General features: G+C 38.6%; 1 protein-coding gene across 1 annotated transcript in view; it reads left to right on the forward strand.

The window, feature by feature from the left end:
- Positions 1-11701, forward strand: part of LOC122081844 (vacuolar protein sorting-associated protein 26A-like) — a 43277-nt gene that overhangs the window by 25206 nt on the left and 6370 nt on the right. Inside the window, exons 8-9 of the mRNA XM_042649194.1 lie at positions 591-657; positions 11093-11137. Coding sequence (XP_042505128.1) covers positions 591-657; positions 11093-11137 — 112 coding nt within the window. The remainder of the gene's footprint in view (positions 1-590; positions 658-11092; positions 11138-11701) is intronic.

Here is an 11701-nt window from a genome sequence, read left to right on the forward strand (position 1 = left end):
TAGAAAATGGACCTCCAACTCTCAGCCTCTTGGAAAGATTTGGAGCTTCATCTGTTTTGATGTTAAAGCTCAGATCTCAAAAGTTTCCTCCTCTTGCCCCACCTAGAAATGATCAGATTCTATCTTCCTGGGAGCTTTTTAGCTCTGTGTCCAGGACCCCGGATTCTCATCGTGATCCTTGTTTGTCTTCTTTCTTCTCCCTCCCCTCTCTAGGGGCTTGTATATTCTTTCTCCTTTGGTTGTGAATTAAATTATTCACCCAAAAAAAATGTCACTGCGAAGAGTCTCTAACTGGTCTGACATGTGGCTGGTGACTATGGATTCTGTCTAGTTGCATCTCAATTTTTCACATAAAAATAATTTTTAAGCAATAAGTTGCATTTTTTTTTTCTTTGCTATTGATTGAGGGACTTGTTGAATGTCCCTATAGTGCACCTATGCTATTTCGATGGTTGTATGCAATTTTTTTTCTGAGCTGGACTTTTGAGTCTAACTGGATTTTATATGTTTAAATCAAAATTGAGTAGAATTGGACCTGAGGATATAGATTGACTATTACGTCAAGTATTTTTTTTCCTTGCCACTTGCAGGTATATTCTGAAAGTCACAATCAGTCGGAACTATGTCAGCAACATAGTGGAAAGCCAAGACTTTGTGGTAAGCCTTGTCAATGTTATTGCTCTTATGGTTCTACAGAACTATTATGGTGGAAATTTGATTTCATTATAGTCGGATTAACTTAGTTGATTGGGGTATGAGTAAATCTTCTATTTGATTTTTTCTTGCTGGGCTGTGCCTCTTTCCTCGTATTCTTTATTGTTATTATCCTACTCTCATCTTTCTTCATATCTCCCATCTTTCCATCTCTTCCCTTCCCCTTTTTATGTTTGGACTTTTTCTATTTTTTTGTGTATGGATCCTTGTAGCCGACGCCATTGAGTTGGGATAAGGCTGAGTTTGTGGTTGTTGTATTATCTTCATTCATTAATGTTATTTTCTTGCCATCTTTATCTGGGTCTGCAGTTTTGTCATGCACATATTTTGGGAGGTCCTTATTTTTGAGTGATGTGATATCATCTGATGTTGTGATGACTGATGTCTCAAGTCATGCTAACAATGTGACATCCTTAGTAGGTTTTCTGTCATTGTGTATTTTTGGCTCTTGTGTATATACATACTGTTAAGATATGTCCTGCAGTACTTCAGTATTAGTGGTTAGTCACGATTGGGGTTTTGTCCTTAACGTGATATGTGTTTAGTTTTTTCTTTCAATTTTCTCATCAGTTTCTGACTTGAATTGTACTCTAGTAGGAGTTCTACTTAGACTTTATTTTTATTTCTAAACATTATAAATAAAGGTTGTCTGTCCACGATAGACACATGCTTGAGCCTATTGTGGTTCTCAGCACATACTCTTTATTGTCTCTCTCATTCTCTCTCTGTTTGCTTCTTCTAAACAGGTTCTGGTTGAGCTTTTGTTACATGGTATCAGAGTGATGATGAAGGAAAAAAAAAGAATGATTTTTCTCTATGATTTCTTCATTAAAAAAAAAAAAGTTTCTTATCTTGTATCATTTACTGCTACTTCTCGTTGAAGATTCCCCTGGTTGCTGATTTCTGCTATTGTTTACTGTTCCAAGTTTCTGTCCAAGCCTCATTCTGTTTGATATCGGTTGGTCTACTGCTCAATTGATGATCGCATATTTCTGGGTTTCTATCTACTGCTTGCTGCTAGCCAATTGATTATTAGCTGAAGATTTATTTACCTCTACTGGTGATTTGCTTAATTGACTGATTTGCTGCTACTACTGATAATAGATACCGATTGTTGATTACTCAATTTCTGCTACTACTGCTATCATGCCAGGGAGTGATCAAACTCATACCCCCCCTTGCTGCCGCTGGTTCCTCTTCTTTCCTGGTTTCCTAGGATTGGGGTTTTCTGTTTTATGAAGTTATTCTCCTATCGTTGTTTCTTCTCGATTTAGTGGTATTTTCTGGTTGGTTGATGACTGATGATTTATTTGTTGCTGTTCGACGAAGTAGAAGACCTGCTGCATCTCAATCCATCTCGATCTACCATATCTGAACCAGAGTAATTGGCTGTTGGTTCGAAGGTTGAAGATAACCTTCATCGTTGGGTCCCTGGTTGCTGCCCTTCTGTTTCCCCTTTTTCCCTTGAGTCGATGGGGGTTGGGGGTACTGGGGTTTCCTGCTAGTATCGCAACTGTCGAGTGGTAGAAAGATGGTCACGTTACTCTCTTTTTTGCGTGATGTTCTCCTTATTTTTAATTACTTTCAATGTATACTCCTCCCTTTTTGCCTTTATTCCCCATTATCCCTTATTTTACATGTTCCTTCCAAGTTTTCCCTTATTCAATGATAGCAATCCCTTTTGTGTCCTCCTGTCCTTCTATCCTACCAAGTGCCCTTTAAAATTTCTGGTTATTTACCAGAATGCCATTACTTCCTTAAGTGGGTTGTGTATCATGATTATGGTACGGAGTTGCCCTAGCTATTACACATTAACCTATTCTAGTCCCATTTGTGGGCCCATAACACCTAATTTTGATTCTTGGACCACTACATACATCAATTTGGTTGTAATAAAAAAAAATGAGGTTACTTGCATGGAGTGATGGTCTAATTGCTATTATTGGAAGATATTGGTTGTGATTGGTTTTGGTTGGACATTTTATTTACTGCTTATCCATTATGACGTGGTGGTAGAAGATTTTTTGTTCAGATTTGCTACTGTGAAAGGGAGATTGGAAATTATTTCATTGTGCTGCTCTTGATTATTGGGATCTGGAGTGATGGAATATTCTCTTGTTAAATATTCTGCATTATTTGTCCAGGTGTAATGCTACCAGTGAGGGGCCGTTGGAGATTTTTATCATCTGTTCAGTTTAGAGATTATTATATTATTTGCTCAAGTCATCAGTTGGAAATTCTTATCTGCACAATTATTTCAGTGAAGATTATTATTATTTATTAGCTCGTATCTTCAGAATTAGTTTTATCTTTTGAAGATGATTATATTTAGCAACAATGCAATCTATCTGGTCTACAACAAACTTATGTTGTTTGGTTCACAACAACTTGATGCTTTCTGGTCCCCAACAATCTGGTGCTAAATACCTACTATCTAAGACCTCTATTTGGGTCTCCTAAGTGCATTGATATTTGCACTCTTATCTATCTTCATTGTGAAGCTTGTTACCTACTACCAGCCTTCCTTTGAGAAGAGCTTTTGATGTAGTTGTTGGATGTTAACTTTTATTTCACTCCTTTGTGGAGATGATTACTAACGACTAACTGCCTTCTTTTGAGAAGAGCTTTTGATGAAGCTGTTGATTGGTATCTCTCCATGCTCATTGGCATCTACAATTACTGTTCGAGATTGGTGTTGCGTTTAATTTTCTGTTCTTGTTGGTCCAAGCTAGAGTTTTCCTTTGATATACTTCAGCTTAAAGGGGATTGTTAAGATATGTCTTGCAGTACTTTAAGTTAGTGGTTACTCATAATTGGTGGTTTGTCCCCATAGTTGTCAAGGCGTCGACTAGGCGGCACCTTTCTAGGCGGTTTGCCTGGAGCCTAGGCGACTGTTGCCTTGTTGCACTGTATGCCGGTTTATATTTTTTGCCCTTATTTATGCCAAATACCATTGAAGTAAGATATTATTTATAAATAAGCATATACCCCTTATTTGAATCCAATAAAAATAATTTAAAAATCAAATTTCAAAAGGATAAAAAGTCAACCCACCGGTCCAAGAACAAAAATTGGTTTTTTGGTTGTAGGGCGATTTTTAACTTTCAAATGCTAAAGTTTTTCTCAATTCTGAAAATTTTATAAATCTTATCATAGTAGAACATTGCTGAAAACCAAAAGTCCGGTAAAATAATCTTTTGTTTTGATGTAAATAAAATTATTTCCATTCAGGCGATTTAATAACATTTGCACACTTTAATATAAGTTTGACCGGAACATAACTTTGTCATAACTACCTAGATTTAAGTAATCGTAGACTTGTTAGAAAGTTAGTTTTTTGTATACCTAATATAAAAAGTCTTATCTAAAAATAAAATCATTTGACTAATAAAAAATATTATAGAAGAAGAGCATTTCTCTAAATATCAATAAGTCATGTTGATTTTTTATGACTTAATGTGAGTGTGACTATATTGATTTTTATGACTTGATGTTGTTTAATATTGATTGGTTTTTTATGTCATAGGGTATATATTATAACATACAAAATAACTTTCGAAAATAGGGAAAATAAAAAATAACACATGGGCGATTTGATCGCCATGGCAATGCCATAGCGGGCGATTCACCGCCAAATCGATTAGTCACCCATCCACCGCCTTGGGTTGCCATGACGCCGTGACAACTATGGTCTTGTCGCTAATTTGATATATATTTAGTTTATTCTTTCAGCTTTTTTATCGGTTTTAACTCAAGTTGTACTCTAAGTTGGAGTTCTACTTAAACATTATTTTTGTTACTGAACCTTATAAGTAAATGTTGTCTATCCACGATAGACACAAGCTGAGCCTATTGTGGTTCTCTCTCTCTCTCTCTCTCTCTCTCTCTCTCTATGTTTGCTTTTTCTTCTTCATAGGTTCTAGTTGAGCTTTTGTTACACATACCTTTTGAGCAGTGAGATGGTTTTCGAAATATAACTGAAAGTGCTTGCAGAACTGTTTGTTACGGCCATAGTCTTCACTAAGCCAACCATGCCGGCAGTTAGCACTCCTTCTAGCACTAAGTCAGCCTACCTTACTGCCTTGGGAGACTAAGAGAGCTTGAGTAAACACAAGCTAGTGTCTGTGAAAGGATATTGTGTTGCATTAGAGCTTTTGAGTACAAGGCTTTGTAACAAAATCAAGAGCAAGCAAACCAGAATCTACGATGAGAAGAAGAACGAGAGATACAATAGAGAGAGGATGTGCAGAGAACATGGTTCGAAATCTCGCTGACATCTTGGAAATTTCGGAATTTTTTTTTTTAACGAGTCGAAATGACCTACGAAATACAAAAAGGAACATATATCCGTTGAAATTTTGGCTCAACTTATGTCTATCATGGATAGACAAACTTTATGTATAATGTTTAGTTACAAAAATAGTCTAAGTAAAACTCCTACTTAGAGTACAACTCATGTCAGAAATCGATAAGGAAATTGGAAGAAGAAACTAAACACATATCACGTTAGGGACCAACCCCCTAATTGTGACTAACCACCAACACTTAAAAGTATTGTAAGACATATCTTAACACTCCCCTCAAGCTGGGGTATATCAAAGGAAAAACTCCAGCTTGGATTGACAAGAAAAAAATTAAACACAACACCGATCTTGAAATATTAGATAACAAGCTTGCGTTGTTAGGACAACATAGAATTCTGGTCGATTACTGATTAGAACTTGTGGAACATTTCTGCCAAGTATCACAGAGAATAGAGCAAAAATCTGCGCTGCACATGCTAGTGTAGCAGAATCACAGGACATGGAAATAAATCAAGAGTAGGAGAAGCTTGATAACTTACGACAAAATTTAGAACAGACTCAAAACTCTAATTATTGGTTCTGTTCCAGTAACAAGTTCAGCCTGCAGAATTTGAGCCAAATCTGATCGCAGATTAGGAATCTCTACGTAGAGTTCTAGAGCCACTAGGAATGTCAGTAACAGGTTCAGAACAGTACGAATTGACCAACAGTACTCGTATCTGAGAACAGAATTGTTGTTTTTTGGTTATCCTTGTTGGCAACCTCGACCACATGGCAGTGATGATGTGACCAGTTGTGGTGAGGTGACAGTCAACGATGAAGTGGCAGTAGAAGCATAAAGTCTCATTTGAAGTGGCAGTAGCGTGTGATAGTGTTTGGGTGGTTTGGTTCAACAATGGTAGATGGTGTGGATTTCTGGGCCCGAAACTTGTAATTTTATCCTATTTTCCATTCAGGGACAGTTTCGGCATAGGTCACTTTTTGGGCGTTGGCTCTTGCATGGCTCCTTGCAAGCATAAAAAAAGGTATCCAACACACCTGGATTTATCCCGTTTCGATATCGGATGAAGAAGTTACAGCTTCCATAATGTTTAGGGGCATTTTAGTCTTTTTACATGGCCAAGTCTGGCGATGGGCTGTTCAGGAAGTTTGTAGAGCTTCAAGTCATGGTTTATAATCTTTTCGTTTCGACTCAATCTGAATCTGTATGAGAGATATGGAGGTTTGCACGAAACTGGTTTAGAAATTCCAAAATTTGGTTTGAAAGCAGCTCTCGGGTTGCTCAGGGGGTTTTAGCACAATTTTTTTTTTCTTGATTAGAGAGTTTTTGCGCAAATTAATGAAAGTTTTGTTCAAACAGTCAATGAGGACTTTCATCATATATTATTTGGTTTGGAGGAGGTTATATGTAATTCTCAAAAGTTCATGGTCCTCGTAGTCCTTGAGGAGTATTGCTCCTTTATCCTGATCCTGTTGTCAAGGTTATGTTGATCCGATGGTGTACAGATAGGTGTATGTTTCAGCCAATAGGAGCGCGAAACGTTGCCTTTGATGACGATATGCCTTATAGATGTGTCGGCCCCTTTATTTAGATCGTACGCCCACGATTTGTTATCCGTTAGGCTCATCAAACAATATAGATCTAAGGCACTTTTTGAAGTCTGATCCAATGGCTGAGATGCGCCTTGTGCTTCCGCACGACACCAGCATGTCCTACGCCTCCTGGAAAGATTCCAAATGCTTGTTTCTTATTGATCCGACTTCAAATGGCCATAACTTTTGATCCACAAGACCAAATTGGTCTATTCAAGTTGCTACCTTCATGTTTTTTTGTGCTTTATCCATTAGAAGCCCAAGAACAGAGTTTTGAGCTGAAGAAACCCACAGATTTGTGTGAGGAAGCTCCCCCCTTTTGGTTTTCTATTAAATAGGCGTTGTAGCTTAATGGAAGTAGTTTTGATTCCATTAATGGTGGTTTGAGAAGCATTGTTGAAGCTTTATTGTGAGGTATTGAATGTGAGTTAAGAAAAGGGGAAAAGAAGAGAGAAGTGAGTTAGGGTTGAAGCCTATTTGTGAATTAAGTAGAAGCAGACAAAGAAGTGTGAGGTATTGAATGTGAGTTAAGAGAAGGGGAAAAGAAGAGATAAGTGAGTTAGGGTTAAAGCCTATTTGTGCATTAAGTAGAAGAAGACAAAGAAGTGACTTGGTGAGGTGTCCAACTTGTTGAGCTCATTTGAAGTTTCAAGTCTCCTACTCTAAAGGGGAGTTGAAGATCCCAGTGTGCAAAGATAGTGCTCTGAGAACGCCAGACAAGGGCTATTAGATTTTCTAACCCTACATTTACTGTCTATGATGATGTATGATTGCTAGCAATTTATTGTTGAGAAACCATGCTAGTTTAAGCTTGATTTTAAGGCAATTGTATAAGCCCATTATTATTTTATTGCTTTATCTTTGTTAGAGGTGTTTAGTTGGTGGTAAACATCGAGGGTGGTGCTTCCTTGCAGTGAGATGCTGCTATCTGTGTCGGCACCGTGTATGCCTTCTCAGCTGTAAGCTGGAAAAACTTGGTGTGGGTGCTCCCAACTGTAAGTGCAGTTAAAGTAGTATATTGAGTAGGTACGATGCCTTTACAAACACTACTCTGGTGACGTAGGCATTTTTCCGAACCTCGTAAAAATCCCTATGTTGTGCGTGTGGATTTACTGTTTCTATTATACTGTTTAGAAGTGCGTGGAATGTAGAATGGATGTGCACAGTTGGAAGTGCCTATGAGAGGCTGAGTGTGCATATGATTGTGTGCTAACAAGTACCATGTTTGCAGAGATTGCCAAGTCAGTTCGTACGGTTATTAAAGAAGAGAAATTGGATACACTGATTCACCCCCCTCTCAGTGTTTGTTGGGACTCAACAAGAATTTCATTGTGCTATAAAATGGGAACTGATATATCGAATTAGAAGCAGAATAGATTAGTAGTTAGAGAAGTATGTGATTAAACAGAATAGAATTTGAATGGCAAGACAGAACTGTTGCAGGCAACAGAGAAGTGAGTAGATCTGACCTGTTTTTTTGGGAATGAGCAGAATAGAACAAAGAAGATAACTGACCAGGAATCCCCCTAGGTCCAGGCTAGAATTCCACCAAAGCCTCCTTACCTGGAATCCAGCAACAACCATTGAGTCCATAGTTCAGAAAACAATAAACTGATGTATTGCTAAAATCAATGGGCAGGTCTATGCTATTTATAATGTGAGCTAATCCAAGTGGGATAGCATCAGATCCGATCACAGATAAGCCATTGATCATCCATCGACCAGCCATAAATAGGTGTCCTAATGATGCAGTAGCAGAAGCGTGGTTGGACGGACACAACTGTATTTGGAAACCCAAGCCCAAACAGAACTGGTCAAACCCCTGTTTTTGGACCAACAAGGGTTGGTAGTCGTTAATTAGCTACTTGGGGATATCTTTGTAATTGCATTCTTCTTTTCGTAGGAGTTAGCTATACGTAGGAGTCGTTTCAAGTTTCGTATTTTGTTTTAACATGTTAGTGCGTAGGTTTCTGTTTTGAGTTGGATTTCCTTTTTTATATATACTAGGTAACCCTATGATTTGGATGAACTGAATGAAGAAAATTTGGGTTTTGCTTACCTGAGTGGTGTGACTATGCGCTCTTTCTCTGTTCTTCTCTCTCCTTCCTTCCTTTTCTGTGCTTTCTTAATCTAGTATTTCATTCTAAACTTCTTCTTTCTTCCCTTTTTCTTTTCCCCTTTTGAGTTTTTGATTTCATTGTATGGTGTTTTGCGAATTGTACTGGCAGCCCCAAAGTTTGGAGTTGATCTCCCTCGTATCGAGTCTCTTTCACCTGAGATTTGGGTTGAAGGTAGCCCTCCCCTGGACGATAAACCCTTTGAACCTCAACCCTTAAACCCTGCCCTATTGTGAGCACCAAAATGTAACAGAAACCGAGTCCTCCTCGCCCAGATCCAACTTCAGAGATCTATTTCTATCTTGTTAGTAGGTTGTTTGGACTGCTATGGGTTGCATTTGGGGGGTGTTGGAGTATTATCCTTTGCCTGAAATTTTGTTGGAAAGTATTGGTGGTTGAGTAGATTACAAGAAACTACCCCAGCAATTTATAACCCCAAACAATACCAATAGGACTAGGAAACAAAGAAATAATACCATCAAATAAACCCCCAAGGATACAATACCCATATAGTAGCAAAACCAGCCACAACCCGATAAGAGAGAGAAAGACCTACTATAGAGCTGGAGAGAGAGAGGTGCGGCTAGGTCTGTAGGAGTCCAATTGAGCTGCACTCTTAGGCGTAGATAGTCCCTAGGGAGGGTACAAAAACCCCCAAAGTTGAGAGGATTCTGACGGCTGGTTGTGAAGTTACAAGCTTTCTTGATTTTCTGACCTAGGAGAAATAATCGCAGGCTTCAGGAGAGAGAATCAAATCTGGTTTGTAACTTGGACAGATCTGAACTTCTGAATACTCACAACAGTCGTATACTTCAACAGCAGTAACTTTAGGATAAAATAGAAAGCTTTAAACAAGAAGAAACAAAGGGAAAAGTGGGGGAGGAGCGGCTGTCTCGGCCTGGGCTTCTCACCCATAGCTATCCCGGCTGTTCTAAGCAATTGACTGTAATTATTCTTTATTCAAATATGAAATTATGAGTACATAGGCTCCTCTATATATAGAGGGTAGAATAGCAATCAAACTACTACTAGGAGCTAGTTTCCCAATAGGACTAGACACTCCTACTACAACTAGGAATTCAAAATTGGACTAGGAATAATAAACCTATGTGGAAAACAAATAGAGTCCTAAGACAATTTGGACTCGACATACCACTTACTCAACTCGATGGGCCCAATGGCCCACTAATTAATTAAAAACAACTACTAATTATTCCCCTAGCCGATGGGCCCAATTGGCCTTTATTTGTACTTAGCCACTCAGGTGGACCAAGTAGGGGTTCGGCTGGCTTCTTGGCTGGACCCTAGCCACTTATGTGGACTAAGGCCGGACCCTTCTTCCTCTCATATTTCCTTCCATAATGTGGATCTACATCACGATTTCTGTTCTACCATGAGAGCTCCCATCAAGAGGTTGAAGACAACCTCAAATTTTGGTTGCCTTTATTCTGTATTTTATTCCTCTTTCCATTATTACCCCTCTTCGTTATTCTTAATTCGGCTTATACCCTTAGTTGTTTAGTTCCATGAATAGTTGCCACGGCGCATAGACGGACCAAGGGGGTCAATGGGGGAAAAACTCAAGACAACAGCAGCAAGGCGCCTAGGCACCAGTCCAGGCAAAGCTGCCTGGACAGAATGCCTAGGTGACGCCTTTACAATTATGTTGCCAAGTTAGTCCTTATTCTTTAGTTCTAATTCCCCTTCTATCCTTTTGTTATTTAAATACTAAGAGCATTTAAGATTCTAGTTATTTACCTGTCATTCCCCTCGTATGCTTAAGATAAATTACAGAATTGCCACTACCAATACACATTGAGCTGCTTAGGCACTTGGGTGGGGGCCTGTAATAGCGACCTGGACATGGGGTTTTTGAACCCGTGGTTGGATCACATAATCTACAAAAAAACTGCCACTAGACATTGAGAGAGAGCTGGAAACCTAACAGCCACCTAATCCAGTTAAGATAAGATAAAATAATAAATAAAAAAATGGAATAGAAAACTACCACTGAGTCTCGTACTTAATTTCATCGATTGACTTAGCTTGGAGTGCCTCAATAGAATAGAACATTTAGGTGTCCCAAGAGATTAGAATATTGAAGTGTTTCAACAGAGGCACAGTTTCCCATTGATAGGAGGGTCGGAGGAGAGTACCTTCTCCTACTCTGATCTGCTTCAAGATGAGTTGGTCAAGTTTTGTCAATAGATTAGGTATTGGTAGATATTGTTACAAAAAGAATAGACACTTTTACATGGTTTAACAATTCTGTGAATGCTATTTCCTTGACTATCTATAAATATTTTATTTGTATACTTTGAATTGTCTGAAACGTGGCTGTATTTTTGCAATGTTTTCTTTCAGGTTCGCAACTACACACCACTTCCATCAATCAATAACAGCATTAAGGTTAGTAACTATGCTTGAGCCTTGATGAAATACTTCATAGCCTCTAGCAGTTTTTTCTTTGGTTTCCCTTTTTACAGTCAAAAGTTATAGTAAAAGAAAATTATGAGCGGCAACTACGCCAAGTCGAAGTATCAGCCATCCAGGTACTAGGAGGGTGTTTGGAATGGAACCTGTGAGTTGTTTCTGGTTTCTGGTGAGTGTTAGTCCCAGAGTGAAGGCAGTCTTTTGCTACTGATCCAACTTCAGCTTGTAAAGCCAGTTGACCGGTCACTCGACGACCCTTAATATGGCCGTATCAACACTTGAACCCATTTTTATCATGTACCTGTCGATTTGTCAATGAATTTTTTAAACCACCGACCCAGGATGGTTTATATTGAATGGAGCTGATTGGAGAAAAAGGATCCATGTAGCCGACCCCATTTAGTTGTGATAAGGCTGAGTTGATTTGACCTAGTATGGTTCAACCATTGTTGACCCATCAATCAGATGTTCTATTTGAATGCGAACTGTTTTGTTCATATTCTTAAGTAAGGATTTGAACCCCCACCCCAAAACCCACCC

The sequence above is a fragment of the Macadamia integrifolia genome, chromosome 6 (assembly GCF_013358625.1).
Source record: "Macadamia integrifolia cultivar HAES 741 chromosome 6, SCU_Mint_v3, whole genome shotgun sequence".
NCBI lineage: Eukaryota > Viridiplantae > Streptophyta > Magnoliopsida > Proteales > Proteaceae > Macadamia > Macadamia integrifolia.